Source organism: Bos taurus, chromosome 14 (assembly GCF_002263795.3).
Source record: "Bos taurus isolate L1 Dominette 01449 registration number 42190680 breed Hereford chromosome 14, ARS-UCD2.0, whole genome shotgun sequence".
Lineage (NCBI taxonomy): Eukaryota > Metazoa > Chordata > Mammalia > Artiodactyla > Bovidae > Bos > Bos taurus.
Genome location: NC_037341.1, coordinates 73,390,430 through 73,414,191, shown reverse-complemented (window position 1 = coordinate 73,414,191; position 23,762 = coordinate 73,390,430). Strand labels below are relative to the sequence as shown.

The window sequence follows — 23,762 nt, the reverse complement described above, 5'->3', positions numbered from 1 at the left end:
ACCCCCTGCCCTTTGACAAGCGCAAGTCTGTCCTCCATGTCTGTGAGTCTGTTTCTGTATCATGTCTTAGACTTGCCACTTGTAAATGGCATCAGATGGTGTTTGCCTTTGTCTTTCTGACTTACTTCTCTTAGTATGGTAATCTCTAGGTCTAGACATATGTATATCTCACCTCTTCTGTATCCATCCATCCATCAGTGGACGTTTAGGCTGTTTCCATGTCTTGGCTATGGTAAACAGTGCTGCTATTCTACCTTTCCAGTTTAGATATATGACTAGATATACGCCCAAGAGTAGAACTGCTTGATCATATGGCAACTCTGATTTTAGTTTTTTTGAGGAACCTGCCACACTCTTTTCCATAGTGGCTGCACCAGTTTCCATTCCCACTAACAGCGCATGCTGCTGCTGCTAAGTTGCTTCAGTCGTGTCCGACTCTGTGCGACCCTATAGACGGCAGCCCACCAGGCTCCGACATCCCTGGGATTCTCCAGGCAAGAACACCGGAGTGGGTTGCCATTTCCTTCTCCAATGCATGAAAGTGAAAAGTGAAAATGAAGTTGCTCAGTCGTGTTCGACTCTTCGCGACCCCATGGACTGCAGCCTACCAGGCTCCTCTGTCCATGGGATTTTCCAGGCAAGAGTACTGGAGTGTGTGGCCATTGCCTTCTCCAAACAGTGCATGAGGGTCCCTTTTTCTCCACACCCTCTCCAGCAATTATTACTTGTAGTCTTTTTAATAATGGCCATTCTGACAGGTGTGAACTCATTGTAGCTTTGATGTGTATTTCTCTAATAATTAGCGATGAATCATAAGTGATTTTAAACAGCTCAAGTATTTGGAAACACTCTATAAAATCTGGGGGACCACAGAGATTGAATTATGAAGGGCATGTTTCAAAATTAGTTTGTATTGGCCTGGAATTGTTTTCCATTTGAAGTTCACAAGACAGGATCATCTATCTGCCTGGCCAAGGGTTTCTGCACATGTCTGAGGAAAGCAAGCTCAAGAAGAATAGTAGGGAAAGAGGAGCTTATCACAAATTTGAGACTTATTATAGCTCTTAATGCAAGTATTTCTTCACAGTAAATTTAAAAGCTAGACTAAGTAACACTAAAGAAAACACTCCTTTCATTACAAGGATGTAAGCTTGTTAAAGTAAATAAGCTATAGTGCAGAGAGAGGAACAGAACACCACTCCTGTGGCATACTTGCCAAAGATGTATAAGCTGAATCTAATCATGAGAGAGCATCAGACAAACCCGAACAAGGAACATTCTACAGAATATCTTACCTGTATGTATAAACTCAAACCCAAAACAATAAAGTAAATGGCAATGGGATCATACTTATCAGTAATTACCTTAAACGTAAATGGGTTGAATGCCCCAACCAAAAGACAAAGACTGGCTGAACGGATACAAAAACAAGACCCCTACATATGTTGTCTACAGGAGACCCACCTCAAAACAGGGGACACATACAGACTGAAAGTGAAGGGCTGGAAAAAGATTTTCCATGCAAATAGGGACCAAAAGAAAGCAGGAGTAGCAATACTCATATCAGATAAAATAGACTTTAAAACAAAGGCTGTGAAAAGAGACAAAGAAGGTCACTACATAATGATCAAAGGATCAATCCAAGAAGAAGATATAACAATTATAAATATATATGCACCCAACACGGGAGCACCACAGTATGTAAGACAAATGCTAGCAAGTATGAAAGGAGAAATTAACAATAACACAATAATAGTGGGAGACTTTAATACCCCACTCACACCTATGGATAGATCAACTAAACAGAAAATTAACAAGGAAACACAAACTTTAAACGATACAATAGACCAGTTAGACCTAATTGATATCTATAGGACATTTCATCCCAAAACAATGAATTTCACCTTTTTCTCAAGCGCACATGGAACCTTCTCCAGGATAGATCACATCCTGGGCCATAAAGCTAGCCTTGGTAAATTCAAAAAAATAGAAATCATTCCAAGCATCTTTTCTGACCACAATGCAGTAAGATTAGATCTCAATTACAGGAGAAAAACTATTAAAAATTCCAACATATGGAGGCTGAACAACACGCTGCTGAATAACCAACAAATCACAGAAGAAATCACAGAAGAAATCAAAATTTGCATAGAAACGAATGAAAATGAAAACACAACAACCCAAAACCTGTGGGACACGGTAAAAGCAGTCCTAAGGGGAAAGTTCATAGCAATACAGGCACACCTCAAGAAACAAGAAAAAAGTCAAATAAATAACCTAACGCTACACCTAAAGCAACTAGAAAAGGAAGAAATGAAGAACCCCAGGGTTAGTAGAAGGAAAGAAATCTTAAAAATTAGAGCAGAAATAAATGCAAAAGAAACAAAAGAAACCATAGCAAAAATCAACAAAGCCAAAAGCTGGTTCTTTGAAAGGATAAATAAAATTGACAAACCATTAGCCAGACTCATCAAGAAACAAAGGGAGAAAAATCAAATCAATAAAATTAGAAACGAAAATGGAGAGATCACAACAGACAACACAGAAATACAAAGGATCATAAGAGACTACTATCAACAATTATATGCCAATAAAATGGACAACGAGGAAGAAATGGACAAATTCTTAGAAAAGTACAACTTTCCAAAACTCGACCAGGAAGAAATAGAAAACCTTAACAGACCCCTCACAAGCACAGAAATTGAAACTATAATCAAAAATCTTCCAGCAAACAAAAGCCCAGGTCCAGACGGCTTCACAGCTGAATTCTACCAAAAACTTAGAGAAGAGCTAACACCTATCCTGCTCAAACTCTTCCAGAAAATTGCAGAGGAAGGTAAACTTCCAAACTCATTCTATGAGGCCACCATCATCCTAATACCAAAACCTGACAAAGATCCCACAAAAAAAGAAAACTACAGGCCAATATCACTGATGAACATAGATGCAAAAATCCTAAACAAAATCCTAGCAATCAGAATCCAACAACACATTAAAAAGATCATATACCATGACCAAGTGGGCTTTATCCCAGGGATGCAAGGATTCTTCAATATCCACAAATCAATCAATGTAATACACCACATTAACAAATTGAAAAACAAAAACCATATGATTATCTCAATAGATGCAGAGAAAGCCTTTGACAAAATTCAACATCCATTTATGATAAAAACTCTCCAGAAAGCAGGAATAGAAGGAACATACCTCAACATAATAAAAGCTATATATGACAAACCCACAGCAAACATTATCCTCAATGGTGAAAAATTGAAAGCATTTCCTCTAAAGTCAGGAACAAGACAAGGGTGCCCACTTTCACCATTACTATTCAACATAGTTTTGGAAGTTTTGGCTGCAGCAATCAGAGCAGAAAAAGAAATAAAAGGAATCCAAATTGGAAAAGAAGAAGTAAAACTCTCACTATTTGCAGATGACATGATCCTCTACATAGAAAACCCTAAAGACTCCACCAGAAAATTACTAGAACTAATCAATGACTATAGTAAAGTTGCAGGATATAAAATCAACACACAGAAATCCCTTGCATTCCTATACACTAATAGTGAAAAAACAGAAAGAGAAATTAAGGAAACAATTCCATTCACCATTGCAACGGAAAGAATAAAATACTTAGGAATATATCTACCTAAAGAAACTAAAGACCTATATATAGAAAACTATAAAACACTGGTGAAAGAAATCAAAGAGGACACTAATAGATGGAGAAATATACCATGTTCATGGATTGGAAGAATCAATATAGTGAAAATGAGAATACTACCCAAAGCAATTTATAGATTCAATGCAATCCCTATCAAGCTACCAACAGTATTCTTCACAGAGCTAGAACAAATAATTTCACAATTTGTATGGAAATACAAAAAACCTCGAATAGCCAAAGCGATCTTGAGAAAGAAGAATGGAACTGGAGGAATCAACCTACCTGACTTCAGGCTCTACTACAAAGCCACAGTTATCAAGACAGTATGGTACTGGCACAAAGACAGAAATATAGATCAATGGAACAAAATAGAAAGCCCAGAGATAAATCCACGCACCTATGGACACCTTATCTTTGACAAAGGAGGCAAGAATATACAATGGATTAAAGACAATCTCTTTAACAAGTGGTGCTGGGAAATCTGGTCAACCACTTGTAAAAGAATGAAACTAGAACACTTTCTAACACCATACACAAAAATAAACTCAAAATGGATTAAAGATCTCAACGTAAGATCAGAAACTATAAAACTCCTAGAGGAGAACATAGGCAAAACACTCTCTGACATTCATCACAGCAGGATCCTCTATGACCCACCTCCCAGAATATTGGAAATAAAAGCAAAAATAAACAAATGGGACCTAATTAACCTTAAAAGCTTCTGCACATCAAAGGAAACTATTAGCAAGGTGAAAAGACAGCCTTCAGAATGGGAGAAAATAATAGCAAATGAAGCAACTGACAAACAACTAATCTCAAAAATATACAAGCAACTCCTACAGCTCAACTCCAGAAAAATAAATGACCCAATCAAAAAATGGGCCAAAGATCTAAATAGACATTTCTCCAAAGAAGACATACAGATGGCTAACAAACACATGAAAAGATGCTCAACATCACTCATTATCAGAGAAATGCAAATCAAGACCACTATGAGGTACCATTTCACACCAGTCAGAATGGCTGCGATCCAAAAGTCTACAAATAATAAATGCTGGAGAGGGTGTGGAGAAAAGGGAACCCTCTTACACTGTTGGTGGGAATGCAAACTAGTACAGCTACTATGGAGAACAGTGTGGAGATTCCTTAAAAAACTGGAAATATAACTGCCTTATGATCCAGCAATCCCACTGCTGGGCATACACACTGAGGAAACCAGAAGGGAAAGAGACACGTGTACCCCAATGTTCATCGCAGCACTGTTTATAATAGCCAGGACATGGAAGCAACCTAGATGTCCATCAGCAGATGAATGGATAAGAAAGCAGTGGTACATATACACAATGGAGTATTACTCAGCCATTAAAAAGAATACATTTGAATCAATTCTAATGAGGTGTATGAAACTGGAGCCTATTATAGAGTGAAGTAAGCCAGAAGGAAAAACACCAATACAGTATACTAACGCATATATATGGAATTTAGAAAGATGGTAACAATAACCCTGTGTACGAGACAGCAAAAGAGACACTGATGTATAGAACAGTCTTAAGGACTCTGTGGGAGAGGGAGAGGGTGGGAAGATTTGGGAGAATGGCATGGAAACGTAAAATATCATGTATGAAATGAGATGCCAGTCCAGGTTCGATGCACGATACTGGATGCTTGGGGCTGGTGCACTGGGACGACCCAGAGGGATGGTATGGGGAGGGAGGAGGGAGGAGGGTTCAGGATGGGGAACACATGTATACCTGTGGCGGATTCATTTTGATATTTGGCAAAACTAATACAATTATGTAAAGTTTAAAAATAAAATAAAAGTAATTTAAAAAAATAATATCTTACCTGTACTCTTCAAAATTGTCAAGGCAATAGAAGACTAAATTTCAGATTAAGGAAGATTAAAGAAACATAGTAACCAAATGCAATATATAATTTGTATATATTTTTATAATTTTAATAGTATTAAATATACTTATATTTATATATTATATAACATATTAAATGTATTTAAATTTTAAAAATATTTTTTAATTGACTTCTGGATCTGATTTTCTTTTATCACTGAAACAATTGGGCAAACATGAATTAACTCGGGACATTCCCAGCAGTCCAACGGCTAAGACTCTGCACAGAGCTGGGGTTTGCTAACTGGCCAGGGAGCTAGATCCCACATGCACAACTAAAGGTCCTGTGTGCTACAACTAAGACCCAGGACAGCCAAATAAATACATAAAAATAAATATTAAAAAAATCATGAATTAAGTCAAAAGATTAGATAACTATTATATCAAAGTTAATTTCTGATTTTATAATTTACTATAATTATATAAGTGAATGCTCTTTTTATTTTTTTAAGGAAATTCACATATTTAGGGCTTGAAGTGCACCATGTCCACAATTACCTTAAAAGGTTCTTAAAAAATTATTTATTTATTTGGAGACAGAAAGCTACTTTGTAAAATATCAATATTTACAGAATGTGGGTAAAGAACCTACCCTATGGGAATTCTCCATACTATGTACTATTATTTTTCTAGCTTTCTATAAGTCTACAATATGTGTTTTTTTTAAGATTTAAAAATTTTAAGTAAATAACCTTGGGAGAAATATGTATAAGTCAGCAATACGTCAACTGTAATTTATTAAACGATATTATAATAGAATCTGACAATATAAAATATCCAGAATATATTGCTATACAATATAAAGTATCAAGAACCAGAATTTGTGTTAATTTCTCTAAATTCATATTTACCATTAAGTAAACATGTTGACAGAGCTTCCCTGGTGGCTCAGACAGTAAACAATCTCCCTGCAATGCAGGAGATTCAGGTTCTATCCTGGATTGAACCAGGGGTTCTCCATGGGTTGGGAAGATCCCCTGGAGAAGGCAATGGCAACCCACTCCAGTATTCTTGCCTAGAGAATTCCATGGACAGAGGAGCCTGGTGGGACATGACTGAGCAACTGACTGACTGACAATGGAATGTTACCCAGCCATAAAAAGAATAAATAATGCCATATGCAGCCACATGGATGGCCCTAGACATTATCATACTAAGTGAAATGTCAGGCAAAAAAAAAAAGGCCCATATCATACATTATTGCTTGTACATGCAGTCTGAAAAAAATGATACAAATGAAGTTATATGCAAAATATAAATAGACCCATAGACGTAGAAAACAAACTGATGGTCATCAAAGTGGAAAAGGTGGAGGAATGAAGGATAAATTAGGAGTTTTGGATTAAATACACATACATACCATATATAAAACAGATAACCAATAAGTACCAACTGTATAGCACAGAGAATACACTCAATATTTTATAATAACCTATAAGGTAAATTAAGATGAAAATTTATATATATATATATATATATGAATCACTTTGCTATACACTTCGAAGTATCTCAGCTGGTAAAGAATCCCCCTGCAATGCAGGAGACCCCGGTTTGATGCCTGGATCAGGAAGATCTGCTGGAGAAGGGATAGGCTACCGACTCCAGTATTTTTGGGCTTCTCTGGTGGCTCAGCTGGTAAAGAGTCCGCCTGCCATTAGGGAGACCTGGGTTTGACCCCTGGGTTGCTAAGATCCCCTGGAGAAGGGAAAGGCTACCCACTCCAGTATTGTGGCCTGGAGAATTCCATGGACTGTACAGTCCATGGGGTCGCAAAGAGTCAGACACAACTGAGCGACTTTCACTTTCACTTTCAAACTAATACAACATTGTAAATCATACTTCAGTAAAAAAAAAAAATTGCAAGGTAAAGTAACAAGTTCTGATGTAGAAACTGCAGCAAGCTATTCCGAAGATCTAGCTAAGATAATTAATGAAAGTGGCTACACTAAACAACATAGTTTCAACATATTTTCTTCTTCCCTATATAGTAAAAACATGTTATCTAGGATCTTCACTTTCACTTTTCACTTTCATGCATTGGAGAAGGAAATGGCAACCCACTCCAGTGTTCTTGCCTGGAGAATCCCAGGGACGGGGAAGCCTGGTGGGCTGCCGTCTGTGGGGTCGCACAGAGTCGGACACAACTGAAGCGACTTAGCAGCAGCAGCAGCAGCAGGATCTTCATAGACAAAAAGGAAAAAATAGTGCCTGATTTCAAAGCTTCAAAGGACAGGCTGACTCTCTTGCTAGGGGCTAATGCAGCTGGTGACTAAGTCGAAGCCAACGCTCATTTACCGTTCTGAAAATCCCAGGGCCCTTAAAGAATTATGCTAAAACTGCACTGCCACTAGAACAAAGTCTGGACGACAGCACATCTGTTTACAGAATGGTTTATTGAACATTCTAAGTCCACTGTTGAAACCTACAGCTGAAAAAAGATTCCTTTCAAAATACTACCTCCTATTGATAATGCACCTGGTCACCCAAGAGCTCTTATGGAGATGTACAATAAAATTAAGTTGTTTTTCATGCTTGCTAACACAACATCCATTCTGCAGTCGATGGATCAAGAAGCAATTTCGACTTTCAAGTTTCATTTTTTAGGAAATAGATTTTATAAGGCTACAGCTGCCAGAGATAGTGATTCCCTTGATAGATGTGTCACTGTGGATTTAACCAACAGTCTAAATCCAGTGTTCTGAAGTGATGAGTTCATACAGGATCAATAAAATTTGGCTACTTCTGGACATAAAGACGGAGAAGGCAATGGCAACCCACTCCAGTACTCTTGCCTGGAAAATCCCATGGACGGAGGAGCCTGGTGGGCTGCAGTCCATGCAGTCGCTAAGAGTTGGACACAACTGAGCGACTTCACTTTCACGCATTGGAGAAGGAAATGGCAACCCACTCCAGTGTTCTTGCCTGGAGAATCCTAGGGACGGGGGAGCCTGGTGGGCTGCTGTGTATGGGATCGCACAGAGTCGGACACGACTGAAGCGACTTAGCAGCAGGACATAAAGAAAACTGGACTGGAATTTTTATATGATTGGTTGTTGTTCAGTCACTCAGATATGTCTGACTGACTGTGACCGCTTGGACTGCAGCACGCCAGGCTTCCCTGTCTTTTACTATCTCCCAGAGTTTGCTCAAACTTACGTCCATCAAGTCAATGATGCCATCCAACCATCTCCTCCTCTGTCATCCCCTTCTCCTCCTACCTTCAATCTTTCCCAGCATCAGGGTCTTTCCCAATGAGTCAGCTCTTAGCATCAGGTGGCCAAAGTATTGGAGTTTAGGCTTTAGCATCAGTCCTTCCAATGAAAATTCAGAGCTGATTTCCTTTAGGATTGACTGGTTTGTTCCCCTTGCTGTCCAAGGGACTCTCAAGAGTCTTCTCCAGCACCACAGTTCAAAAGCACCAATTCTTTGTCGCTCAGACTTCTTTATGGTCCAACTCTCACCTCCTTACATGGATACTGGAAAACCCATAGCTTTGACTAGAGGAATCTTTGTAGGCAAAGTGATGTGTCTGCTTTTTAAAATATGCTGTCTAGGTTTCTCATAATTTTTCTTCCAAGGAGCAAGTGTCTTAATTTCATGGCTGCAGTCACCATCCAATGTCACTTTGGAGCCCAAGAAAATCAAGTCTGTCACTGTTTCCATTTCCCCCCATCTATTTGCCATGAAGTGATGGGACCAGATGCCATGATCTTAGTTTTTTGAATGGTGAGTTTTAAGCCATCTTTCTCACTCTCCTCTTTCATTTTCATCAAGAGGTTCTTTAATTCTTCTTTGCTTTCTCCCATTAAGATGGTAAAGGATCTTCCTGCAATGCAGGTAGACCCGGGTTTGATCCTTGGGTTGGGAAGATCCCCTGGAGAAGGGAATGGCAGCCCACTCCCAATATTCTTGCCTGGAGTATTTTGTGGACAGAAGAGCCTGGTGGGCTATAGTCCTTCAGGTGGCAAAGAGCTGGACACGACTGAGCAACTAACACTTTACATGATTACTACCCCTAATAAATAAAGAAACGTAAATAATTGTGAATATTCTAGAGAAAATGAATAATATTTAATTAGATTGCCTTGTATGGAATTAGTAATATTACAAGGGAGGAAAATAAGGTGGAAAAAGAGAACCCAACACTTTAAGGAATGCTCTCAGGCTTCCCAGGTAGCACTAATGATAAAGAGCCTGCCTGCCAATGCAGGAGAGGTAAGAGATGCGGGTTCAAACCCTGGCTTGGGGAGATCCCCTGGAGGAGGGCATGGCAACCCACTCCAGTATTCTTGCCTGGAGAATCCCATGGACAGAGGAGCCTGGCAGGCAACAGTCCACAGGCTCCTCTGGAAAGAGTCAGACACAAATGAAGTGACTTAGCATGTACGTACATTTAAGTGTTCAACTGAAAAAGAAAATAGCTAGTTTTGTAGGTATGATTTATTTATAAAATAAAGTTCCCTAAATGATATCCCTTATAAAAATGAAATATATTGCTTCATGACTGAAGGTTTTATTTTATAACTTTTCCATAAAACATATAAAGTCCTCCATATTCATCTTTTATGGTTCTTAGAGACACAATAATCATTGGTTGACTTTTTAAAGACTTTTTCTAAGGAGAAAAAAATGCAAATGCCAAAAATAAAATTATTAATTAATTTCAAATTTTGAGAGATTGAAAATTTTAAACTAAAGCCTAACCATGAAAGCAGAAATATATTTAATTTAACCAGTATACACTTAACCAGTTTATTACTTAAAATCTTAAAAATCTTACTTAAAATTTAGTTGCTCTTCCCAAAGTTCAGGAAAAAAAAAATGCCCTTAAATTTTTTAAAATATTTCACTAAATTAATATAAAAAATGGAATAATATACAAGCTGTTAATAAGCACTTCAACACAAATGTCAGTAACAAACTCACAGTCACAAAGTCCCAGAAAAACTATATATCCTACAGGTGTAAACAAGTTTAAATAATTTTCCACATAAGAAGTACAAAGTCCACATTTATAGGAACTTCAGTATATTTCATTTTGGTAAAAACCAGAATAGATTCAGTTCCGATGTGGATAACACTGAAGATAATTATAAACGATTGTTCACATTCAGCCTTATTTTTGAAAATAAAGAGCCAAATGGCATTACATTTAAATAATTCCTCATGAAATTTTCATAATGGAGTTAGCTTTAAACACTGGAGGCATCCTTGTATGATAAAAGAGAAACAGCCAGAGAGAAGAAAGAAACATTAAAAAAAAAAAAAAAAAGGCCATCTCTGTATCCAGCCCACATCTACTTTTAAGTAACATTATTGACGCACTTTTTTAGGGACAAGGTTTTAAATAATAATTTGGGCTTTATTAATGAAAATCCCCACTTACCGTAGCTTCATTGCAAACTGTGCACTTAACCACATGCTGGTGAAGCTTGCCATCCAAATTGATGAGAGACTGGCACACACGGCAGTTTATGACTGGGATTCCGCTGGCATCTGGGCTGACAATGGCTGTATACGGAGGCGGGAGTTCCGCTGAAAAGACAGTAGCCACCGAATCAGAGTCTCAGAGCTATTACGACTGATTTGAGCATATGAGCAATAGAAGTAAAGCAGGAAACTATTAATAAATATCTCCGGTTCTTTATGTTTTTAAAGCTGGCCAACATTATATAGTTTCAGAACAGAAACACACATAGAACTATATCATAAAGTAGAATAATTCCTAACTCCTAAAATCCAAATCACACTTACCTGGGTTCACACCTTTTATTAGCCTATACTCAAACCATCCACTCCATTCCCATGTGCAAATGCCTAGAGTTTATAATAGGAAAGTGATGATTTATGTCTAAAGTAAAAAATCTTACACTAATGATCTGACTCCTATGAAACAGAAATAGTCAATGAGGACAGAGTTTCTAAATCACTTATATATATGCATAAATTGTGTAGTTGCTGAGCTCTGTTTATACTAGAACCAGTGTAATAACTGCTGAGTATGACAAGAACAAAACAGGGGTTTGGTGGCAGTCAAGAAGAGATAAAAATGAACTTAGGAAAACTAAACTTATCAACAAGGAACATGTTCTAATTTAATGGAACTATGCTAGTTTCAGACAAAAACAAGAATGAAATAAATTCAACAATTTTTGTCTCAAACTTTCACCTAACATTAAAATTCTAGGAAATGCTTCAATGTATTTATGGGTAAAAATATGTTACTTGGGATTTAGTAGAAATGCTGCAAGAAAAAAATGGTTTAATAGATGAAACAAAAGCAGCAAAATGATGATATTTATGAATATAAAGACACAGAAGATATTTTGTTCTTACTACTTTGTGTGTGTTTGAAAATTCCCAGAATACAAAGATACACAAGCACACACACACAAACATACATGCACACACACAGACACACTGTTTTTTGAGAGTCCTTAAGTTGACCGATTGGGTGATTGGGTAAAGGGTAGAAGCCCAACTTCAGAATTGTGTTCCTCAACCAGAAGTATTATTTGTTACAAAAGTCAGAGGAAAGGAAATTAAATATACTATACCAGGATGGAATTTCTAAAGGGGACTTGCCTAACCTCATTGTGTGGCTATTTTAACTGCAGGCATAGGAGGCCCTTTCAAGGCAAAGTCTTGTCACAGGCCACCTAGAAAAGGCTACACCTCAATACATGATCGAATCCCCGGTAAAGAGAACTGATACATTCAGAGGCTTCTGTGACACTATAAAATACAATCACTGTAGCTAATCATGAAAGGAGATATTTTTGAAATAGAGATTTTTCTATCCACTGGATTAGATTCTGAACTCTGTGATACTTTGAGCTGATAGAACTGAGTTAGAGAACAGCACATTATGGTATGTTCAAAATACCACATCTTACACCTGGCATGCTTGGGGTACATCATGGAGATATTTTTAGACTTAAAAAGGATTAGCAACAAGTGATATTCATTCAAATATTCATAATAAGCCAAATTTCTGCAGCAGCCAAGGCTCTGAAAGAGGCCACATTGGAAATGATAATATGCACACATCTCTGGGAGGCTTATACCAGAATTCTGCCAAACACTGAACTTAAAAAGAAGCTATAGATATCTAAATTATAAAAATAGTTTTAAATCCTTGGAAGAATTTAAGGCTCATACACAGTGACCTGTAATGTATTAATGAAGAAGAAAAAAATGGGTTAAAGGATCAATGTGTTAGCAGTACATTTGAGCCCTTGCAATTTGTAGATTACTTTATCAGAACTCAATAAAGAAAGGATTGTCCCGGCAAATAGAATACACACCTTACTAGAAATTCAAGACACACTGCCTGGTATGCAACAATAAATATTGTTTTAATAATATTAGCAATACCATTATTAATAAAAGCTTCTTCTTTTGCCTTGAGGATGAGGGGGAAAGGCCACATATTAAAGCCACAAATAAGGATGGCAAAATCCATCCATTTCAACAGGCAAAAGTTTTGCTCAATGGAATCTCCTAAAGAGTTCAATGGTTGATCTTCTGAAGCATTTGAAGTCTATCAGAACCAACAAAATCCTGTGAACTTTTCCTTTAAGATTTGCACTACTTAATTTTTACCCTGTAAAAAAAGAAAAACTTTCAATGACAAAAATACGCTCAAACCTTCTGGAGGTTTGGGAAATTGAAGGAATGTGTAAAGAATGAGTGAGGATGAGAAGTCTAATGGGACTCATGGGAGAGACTAAAGCCTCCACGAGGCTAGGGCCATATCTGACTTGCTCAGGTCAGATTCAGTGCTTGTCATAGTGCCTGGTCTATGGCAGATGCTCACTACACATTTATGGAATGAATGGTGGGTGAATAAGTGAATCACTGAAATTTAATGGACTCATCTATTTCTCTTGGGAAAGTGACACTAAGTATATTACCACCACTCTCCTTAAAGAGGAGCTGGGATCCTAGCACCGGAGCACAGCTTGATTGTGAAAAAGGCTTTCTCCTACATGTAGACTAACCTCTCCAAAACATGCAGAGACCGGGAGGGGATTAGGAGACACTGGCCTGGTCCACCATATAAGTACAATCAATCCAAGAGATCAATAGAATGACAGATGTTACAGCCTAATTGCTCCACTAAACAGTGCTTTCAGGCCTACCGATTCAATTTTCTGTCCGTTATTTCAGCCCTAAACTGATTTAGAGATATATCTTGTACTTTTATCTTAAGGAAACCTTTACCTACAACTACAACTCCTCTTGAAAAGGACTTGTGATTCTAGAAATTTGTGTCACAGTCTGTAAACCTGCAGTAATTAGCAACTTAGATGGTTCATTTTATTTCCTTTCACTTTAAAGCAGCCAACAGATCACCACTATTATATCTATTTAAAATGTTTGCCCTGGATAAAAAGTCCACGGCAATTTCAGAATGTGGGATCATTGGATATTAAGAGACACAAAAGTTCTTCATTTTGGAAGAGTCTTACTTGTTATTTAAACAATGATCATTTTTTCTATGGAGGTTGTCTATGTGAAAAATCTTTTTCCTCCATATGAACAGTATTTATTAGAGCAGTAGTCTTCAAAGTTGAAACCACCCCCTACAAAGTTCCAGAATTATACAATGTTAGAAATTTATGCAATCTTAGTCTAATACATAGCCTAATTTATTCATTTTATGGAAGATAAAACTGAAGCCCTAAAATTCTACCTTTTGGATAGACTTTCATACAGCACTTCAGCAAAACCAAGAGCTGACTCTTCCCTAGAGGTCTCTCCACGATGAAAGCTACTTCTCTTAATGAATAATGATTTAATATATGGAAAAGACGTAAGGACTAGTTAAAGGGGATTTGGGGATAAGAAAGAATACTCAGGGAAAATGAAGATTAGAATATGATATGAATAAACAATTAGTTCATGATAAAAATTTCATAGAAAAACAGACTCGATAAAATAATATAGACCACAAGGCACACATAATGGTCTTCCTTAAAGCACTCAAAAAGAGCCATTATTATTCTGTAAACCCAAGTGATCAAATTACACTTTCCCATCATAAACAATGACCTGAAACGTATCTATTTCATGCCAAAAAAGTCCCTCTTTCCAGCTAAGTCATTCTGGTAAAATAATCCCTACTTCATTTTTTACCAGATGTACCCAGATACAGCATTTTAAAGGTTGAAAATGTTTTGCTGTAGAACTCTGGTCTTTATTACCTCAGTTATCCCTTTATAAATCTCTGCAATGACAATATTGTCCAGTTTAATTCACTTACTTCACTAATATACTCTTTATATGCAGTCGTTCAGGCTCTTGACAAAGATATTGTATCGGAATCGAAAAGTAACGTCAGATTAAACTAAGAGATATTTTATAACACTATGATTATAAGATGAGCAAGAAAACTATAAAGAACCAGCCAGTAAGGAAAACTCTGGCTTTATCTCCTCATAGGATCTTTGTAAAGAGTAAAGATAGGGACAGGGTGCACCCAGGTGCTATGGAATACGTACTTTCTGTATAAAATGTCTCCAGTCCAGCTCAACACAAAGAAAGGGAAGACCACCTTCTGTTCCTACCCTCTCTGAAACCAAAGGAATAAGATTATTCCAAGAGACTCCTTGGTTCTTCTAGAACCATTATTCTCTCAGAAGGATTCATCTGGCTAAAGCCAGTTTGCAAGGTAAATGAGCTAGCTATTAGGTTATCAACTCTCAGCTCCAAATTCACATTCTACACTTTGTCATACTGGAACTAAAACTCTGCAAACCACATTTTTTCTTTGCCAGTTGGCTGCAGCTTATATTCTGTTAATAGAGGTGATTAAACAGAAACTGCAAGGTTAAAGAAAAAAGAAGGGACTCGCAGCACGTTCCCCAGGTATATAAAGTCTTTCTCCAGAGCTCAGAGACATCAGCACCAGCTGGTTGGTCCCTCTTGGAAGTCATGTTTCAATTATGTTCCACTAAATTACTAAATTTTATTTTTTTAATTTATTTTTTAATTGGAGGAAAATTGCTTTACAACATTGTGTTGGTTCCCGCTATACAACAATGAAAATCAGTCATAATTATATATATATATATATATATATATATATATATATATATAATGCTCAAAATTCTCCAAGCCAGGCTTCAGCAATATGTGAACCCTGAACTTTCTGATGTTCAAGCTGGTTTTAGAAAAGGCAGAGGAACCACAGTTCAAATTGCCAACATCCACTGGATCATGGAAAAAGCAAGAGAGTTCCAGAAAAACATCTACTTCTGCTTTATTGACTATGCTAAAGCCTTTGACTGTGTTGATCACAATAAACTGTGAAAAATTCTGAAAGAGATGGGAATACCAGACCACCTGATCTGCCTCTTGAGAAATTTGTATGCAGGTCAGGAAGCAACAGTTAGAACTGGACATGGAACAACAGACTGGTTCCAAATAGGAAAAGGAGTATGTCAAGGCTGTATATTGCCACCCTGCTTATTTAACTTATATGCAGAGCACATCATGAGAAATGCTGGACTGGAAGAAACACAAAGCTGGAATCAAGACTGCCAGGAGAAATATCAATAACCTCAGATATGCAGATGACACCACCCTTATGGCAGAAAGTGAAGTGGAACTAAAAAGCCTCTTGATGAAAGTGAAAGTGGAGAGTGAAAAAGTTGGCTTAAAGCTCAACATTCAGAAAACGAAGATCATGGCATCCGGTCCCACCACTTCATGGGAAATAGATGGGGAAACAGTGTCAGACTTTATTTTTCTGGGCTCCAAAATCACTGCAGATGGTGACTGCAGCCATGAAATTAAAAGACGCTTACTCCTTGGAAGGAAAGTTATGACCAACCTAGATAGCATATTCAAAAGCAGAGACATTACTTTGCCAACAAAGGTCTGCCTAGTCAAGGCTATGGTTTTTCCTGTGGTCATGTATGGATGTGAGAGTTGGACTGTGAAGAAGGCTGAGCGCCGAAGAATTGATGCTTTTGAACTGTGGTGTTGGAGAAGACTCTTGAGAGTCCCTTGGACTGCAAGGAGATCCAACCAGTCCATTCTGAAGGAGATCAGGCCTGGGATTTCTTTGGAAGGAATGATGCTAAAGCTGAAACTCCAGTACTTTGGCCACCTCATGTGAAGAGTTGACTCATTGGAAAAGACTCTGATGCTGGGAGGGATTGGGGGCAGGAGGAGAAGGGGACGACAGAGGATGAGATGGCTGGATGGCATCACTGACTCCATGGACGTGAGTCTGAGTGAACTCCGGGAGTTGGTGATGGACAGGGAGGCCTGGCGTGCTGCGCTTCATGGGGTCGCAAGGAGTCGGACACGACTGAGCGCCTGATCTGATCTGATATACACACCCTCTGTCTGTCCCAGCTCCAGACCGGGCTCCCTGTATCATACAGCAGCTTCTCACTAGCCATCTGTTTCATGCATGATCGTGTATATATGTCAATGCTGTTTTCCCAATTTGCCCCATCCTCTGCTTTCCTTGCCACAAGATCATTCTCTACATCCGTGTTTCCATTTCTTGCATGCAAATAGGTTCAACAGTACTCTATTTCTAGATTCCATATATATGTTTTAATATACGTTATTTGTTTCATTTCACCCTAGGTTCATCCACCTCTCTACAACAGACTCAAATTTGTTCCATTTTATTTTCCAGCAAAGGTCCATCTAGTCAAGGCTATGGTTTTTCCAGTGGTCATGTATGGATGTGAGAGTTGGACTGTGAAGAAAGCTGAGCACCGAAGAATTGATGCTTTTGAGCTGTGGTGTTGGAACTCTTGAGAGTTCCTTGGACTGCAAGGAGATCCAACCAGTCCATCCTAAAGGAGATCAGTCCTGGGTGTTCATTGGAAGGACTGATGCTAAAGCTGAAACTCCAATACTTTGGCCAGCTGATGCAAAGAGTTGACTCATTTGAAAAGACCCTGATGCTGGGAGGGATTGGGGGCAGGAGGATAAGGGGATTACAGAGAATGAGATGGCTGGATGGCATCACCGACTCAATGGAGATGAGTTTGGGTGAACTCCGGGAGCTGGTGATGGACAGGGAGGCCTGGTGTGCTGCGATTCACGGGGTCACAAAGAGTTGGACACGACTGAGTGATTGAACTGAACTGAACTGATGGTTGAGCAATATTTCAATCCTCTTCATCCATTCATCTGTTGATGGACATCTAGGTTGATTCCATGTCCTGGCTCTTGTAAATAGTGCTGAAATGAACACTGGGGCACATGTGCCTTTTTGAATTGTGGTTTTCTCAGGGTATATGTACAGTAGTAGGATTGCTTGGCGATATGGTAGATTTATTCTTAAGTTTTTTATGGAATCTCCATACTGTTCTCCACAACGGCTATATAAGTTTGTATTTCCACCAACAGTGCAGGAGGATTCCCTTTTCTCCACATCTTCTCCAGCATTTATTTGTAGAATTTTTAATGATGGTCATTCTGATTGGTGTCAGATGATACCTCATTTTAGTTTTGACTTGCATTTCTCTACTAATGAGTGATCTTGTGCATCATTTCATGTGTTTATTGGCCCTCTGTATGTCTTCCATGGAGAAATGTCTGTATGTCTTCTGTCAATTTTTTTATTGAATTATTTGTTTTTCTGATATTGAGCTGCATGCATGTATATTTTGTATATATTTGGGGGATTAATCCATTGTCAGTGGCTTTGTTTACAATTATTTTCTCCCAATCTGAAGGTTGTGTTTTCACCTTATTTATAGTCTCCTTTGCTGTGCAAAAGCGTTTAAGTATAATTAGGTCCCATTTGTTTATCTTTGTTATTGTTTCCACTACTCTAGGAGGTGGGTCAGATAGGATCCTGCTGTGATTTATGTCAAAGAGTATCAGTTCAGTTCAGTTGCTCAGTCGTGTCTAACTCTTTGCGAGGCCAGGCCTCCCTGTCCATCACCAACTCCCGGAGTTTACTCAGACTCATGTCCATTGAGTCTGTGATGCCATCCAACCATCTCATCCTCTGTAATCCCCTTCTCCTCCAGCTTTCAATCTTTCCCAGCATCAGGTTCTTTTCAAACACCCGTGTTTTCTTCTAAGAGCTTCATGTGGTGGTTTAGTTGCTCAGTCATGTCCAACTCTTGCAACCCCATAGACTGTAGTCTGCCAGGCTCCTCTGTCTAGGATTTCCCAGGCAAGAATACTGGACTGGGTTACCATTTCCTTCTCCAGGGGATCTCTCTGGCCCAGGTATTGTACCCAGGTTTTATACTTTATGGTATTACACTTAAGTTGTTAATCCAGTCTGAGTTTATTATTTTCATATGGTGTTAAGAAGTATTCTAATTTCATTGTTTTACATGTAGCTCTCCAGTTTTCCCAGCGCCACTTGTTGAAGAGGCTAGCTTTTCTCCACTGTATATTCTTGCATCCTTTCTCAAAGATAAGGTACACACATATGTGTGGGTTTATCTCTAGGTTATATATATTTTTCCATTGGTCCATATTTCTGTTTTTGTGCCAATACCATACTGTCTTGATGACTGTAGCTTTGTAGTAGAGTCTGAAGTCAGGCTGATTTCTCCAATCTGTTTTTCTTTCAGAAAGATTGCTTTGGCTATTTGGGGTCTTTTGTGATTCCACACAAATTGTAAAATGTTTTTGTTCTAGTTCTATGAAAACACCATTGATAATTTGATAGAGATTGCATTGAATATGCTGATTGCTTTAGGCAGTATAGTCATTTTCACAATATTGCTTCTTCCAACCTAAGAACATATTATATCTCTCCATCTGTTCATGTTATATTTTATTTATCAGTGTCTTATAGTTTTCTGCATACAGGTCTTTTGTTACTTTATGTAGGTTTACTCCGAGATATTTTATTCTTTTTGTTACAATGATGAATGGGATTCTTTCCTTACTTTCCCTTTCTTATTTTTCAATGTTAGTGTTTAAGATTACAAGGGGTTTTTGTGTATTAATTTTATATCCTGAGCCTTTGCTGTATTCATTGATTTGTTCTAGGGATTTTCTGGTGGCCTTTTTTGGGTTTTCTATGTATAGTATCCTGGAGAAGGCAATGGCACCCCACTCCAGTACTCTTGCCTGGAAAGTCCCATGGGCGGAAGAGCCTGGTGGGCTGCAGTCCATGGGGTCACTGAGGGTCGGACACGACTGAAGCGACTTAGCACCAGCAGCAGCAGCCTGTATAGTATCATGTCAGCTGCAAACAGTGACAGTTATATTTTTCTTCTCCAATCTGAATTTCTTTTATTTCTTTTTCTTCTCTGATTGCTGTGGCTAGGACTTTCAAAACTATGTGGAATAACAGTGGTGAAAGTGGGAAACTTTGTCCTCTTCCTGATCTCAGAGGAAATGATTTCAGTATGTAACCACCGAGAACAATGTTTACAGTGGGTTTGTTGTATATGGCCTTTATTATATTGAGGTAATTGCTTCTATGTTGATTTTCTAGAGGGTTTTTTTTTTTTTTTAATCACAAATGAGTATTGAATTTTGTTGAAAGTTTCTCTTCATCTATTGAGATGATCATATGGTTTTTGTCTTTCAGTTTGTTAATATGGAGTATCACATTGATTGACTTGGGTATACTGAAAATCCTTGCATCCTTGGGAATAACCCCACTTGATCATGCTGGATGATCCTTTCATATGTTGTTAAATTCTGTTTGCTAGAGTTTTGTTCAGGATTCTTACATCTATGTTCATCAGTGATACTAGCTTATGTTTATTTTTTTTGTTGTCTTTATCTGGTTTTGCTATCAGAGTGATGGTGGCCTCATAGAATGAGTTCGGAGTTTTCTTCCATCTGTAATTTTTTGGAAGAGTTTGAGCAGGAAAGGTATTCAGTTCAGTCGCTCAGTCGTGTCCAATTCTTTGTGACCCCATGAATCACAGCAAGCCAGGCCTCCCTGTCCATCACCAACTCCCAGAGTTTACTCATACTCATGTCTATCGAATCAGTGATACCATCCAGCTATCTCATCCTCTGTCGTCCCCTTCTCCTCCTGCCCCAAGTCCCTCCCAGCATCAGGGTCTTTTCCAATGAGTCAACTCTTTGCATCAGCTGGCCAAAGTATTGGAGTTTCAGCTTTAGCATCAGTCCTTCCAATGAACACCCAGGACTGATCTCCTTTAGGATGGACTGGTTGGATCTCCTTGCAGTCCAAGGGGCTCTCAAGAGTCTTCTCCAACACCACAGTTCAAAAGCATCAATTCTTCGGCGCTCAGCTTTCTTTATAGTCCAACTCTCGCATTCATACATGACCACTGGAAAAACCATAGCCTTGACTAGACGGACCTTTGTTTACAAAGTAATGTCTCTGCATTTTAATATGATACAACTTTCCTTCCAAGGAGTAAGCGTCTTCTAATGCCATGGCTGCAAAAAAAAAAAAAAAAAAATAGTCCGACACTGTTTCCACTGTTTCCCCATACATTTCTCATGAAGTGATGGGACTAGACGTCATGATCTTCATTTTCTGAATGTTGAGCCAACTTTTTCACTCTCCACTTTCACTTTCATCAGGAGGCTTTTTAGTTCCGCTTCACTTTCTGCCATAAGGGTGGTGTCATCTGCATATCTGAGGTTATTGATACTTCTCCCAGCAATCTTGATTTCAGCTTGTGTTTCTTCCAGCCCAGAGTTTCTCATGATGTACTCTGCATATAAGTTAAATAAACAGGGTGACAATATACAGCCTTGATGTACTCCTTTTCCTATTTGGAACCAGTCTGTTGTTCCATGTCCAGTTCTAACTGTTGCTTCCTGACCTGCATACAGGTTTCTCAAGAGGCAGGTCAGGTGGTCTGGTATTCCCATCTCTTTCAGAATTTCCCACAGTTTATTGTGATCCACACAGTCAAAGGTTTTGGCATAGTCAATAAAGCAGAAATAGATGTTTTTCTGGAACTCTCTTGCTTTTTTGATGATCCAGCAGATGTTGGCAATTTGATCTCTGGTTCCTCTGCCTTTTCTAAAATACTGCTATATAACTGGAGATACTGGCATGAAATGCCCAACGATCTGCCAATGACCAATTCCTGGATGACAAAAGCTTCTGCTCCATCTATGTCTCATCAAGCAATGTTTTTATCTCATTCTAGTGCCTTTCATCAGCGGCACTAGTGCTTCCTTCAAGTATTGAGAGCTAATCAATTACATATTCTTCTCTCATTTCATCAACTACTACACTTATTTTTATTGAAAAAAGGAATTTTTTCTGACCCTATATATGTGAAATCATACTGTTTGTATGCATGGCTCCATTCTTAACTTGTTGTTTACAATATTGCTTCCAAGAAAGTATGTGTTTCAAGAAAAATAGAGACTCTTTTTTAGTACAGAAAAATAATTTCCAAGGCAAAAAAACACTTGCCTAGAAATTTAGACGCTTCTCCTACAGCATGAGGAGAAAACAAATTCCTCCCCTGTCACTCTTCCTAGACAGCTCATTTTCACTGTCACAGATTGTGCTCATTTTCTGAGAGAAAGCCAGCCACTCCTTTGCATACAACTAGGTATACACGCTAAATGACAACTTGCAGGTCACAAGTATTCATGAGTCACAGCTTTAAAATACATGATATGCAGATGACACCACCCTTATGGCAGAAAGTGAAGAGGAACTCAAAAGCCTCTTGAGGAAAGTGAAAGTGGAGAGTGAAAAAGTTGGCTTAAAGCTCAACATTCAGAAAACGAAGATCATGGCATCTGGTCCCACCACTTCATGGGAAATAGATGGGGAAACAGTGGAAACAGTGTCAGACTTTATTTTTCTGGGCTCCAAAATCACTACAGATGGTGACTACAGCCATGAAATTAAAAGACGATTACTCCTTGGAAGGAAAGTTATGACCAACCTAGATAGCATATTCAAAAGCAGAGACATTACTTTGCCAACAAAGGTTCGTCTAGTCAAGGCTATGGTTTTTCCAGAGGTCATGTATGGATGTGAGACTTGGACTGTGAAGAAGGCTGAGCGCCAAAGAATTGATGCTTTTGAACTGTGGTGTTGGAGAAGACTCTTGAGAGTCCCTTGGACTGCAAGGAGATCCAACCAGTCCATTCTGAAGGAGATCAGCCCTGGGATTTCTTTGGAAGGAATGATGCTGAAGCTGAAACTCCAGTACTTTGGCCACCTCATGCGAAGAGTTGACTCATTGGAAAAGACTCTGATGCTGGGAGGGATTGGGGGCAAGAGGAGAAGGGGACGACAGAGGATGAGATGGCTGGATGGCATCACTGACTCGATGGACATGAGTCTCAGTGAACTCCAGGAGTTGGTGATGGACAGGGAGGCCTGGCGTGCTGCGATTCATGGGGTCGCAAAGAGTCGGACACAACTGAGCGACTGATCTGATCTGATCTGAAATATAACTGATCCCAAAATTTGCTTTAAAACATTTTAGATGAGAAAATATGGGGAGATCAACTCAGTGTGTGGAAGGGAACAAGCTCAACTGGATTTGTGATGTGTTATTTGCTTAAACACATGAAACAGCACAGCATAATGTTAAGCTCTGATGAAATTAGATGATACGATAGATGAAGGATAATATTACACTCAATAGTTTTCCATTTTGAAATATTTCACTCATTTAAAAAAAAAGACCTAAGGATTAATAGATCATAGACAAAAGTTGTTGTTCAGTCACTAAGTCTTGTCCGACTCTTTGTGACCCTGTGAACTGCAGCATGCTAGACTTCTCTGTCCTTCACTATCTCCTGAAATTTGCTCAAACTCATGTCCTTTAAGTTGGTGATGCCATCCAACCAACTCATCTTGTCACGCCCTTATCTTCCTGCCCTCAGTCTTTCCCAGAATAAAGATCTTTTCCAATGTGTCATCTCTTTGCATCAGGCAGCCAAAGTATTAAAGCTTCAGCTTCAGCATCAGTCCTTCCAATGAGTATTCAGGGTTGATTTCCTTTAGCATTACCTGGTCTAATCTCTTTCCTGTCCTAGGGACTCTCAAGAGTCTTCTCCAGCACAATTCAAAAGCATCCATCCTCTGGTACTCAGCCTTCTTTGTGGTCCAACTCTCACATCAGTACATGACTACTGGAAAAACCATAGCTTTGACTCTACAGACTACTATCAGCAAAGTGATGTCTCTGCTTTCTAATATGTTTTCTAGGTTTGTTGTAACTTTCCTTCCAAGGACCAAGTATCTTTTAATTTCATGGCTGCAGTCACCA

At 38.6% G+C, this 23,762-nt stretch overlaps 1 protein-coding gene across 1 annotated transcript in view; it reads right to left on the bottom strand.

Moving 5' to 3' along the window:
* The window catches only part of PIP4P2 (phosphatidylinositol-4,5-bisphosphate 4-phosphatase 2), a 71,874-nt gene that overhangs the window by 31,065 nt on the left and 17,047 nt on the right, over nucleotides 1-23,762 (bottom strand). The window contains 1 exon segment of the mRNA NM_001040594.2: nucleotides 10,958-11,106. Within this exon segment, the coding sequence (NP_001035684.1) occupies nucleotides 10,958-11,106 (149 nt within the window).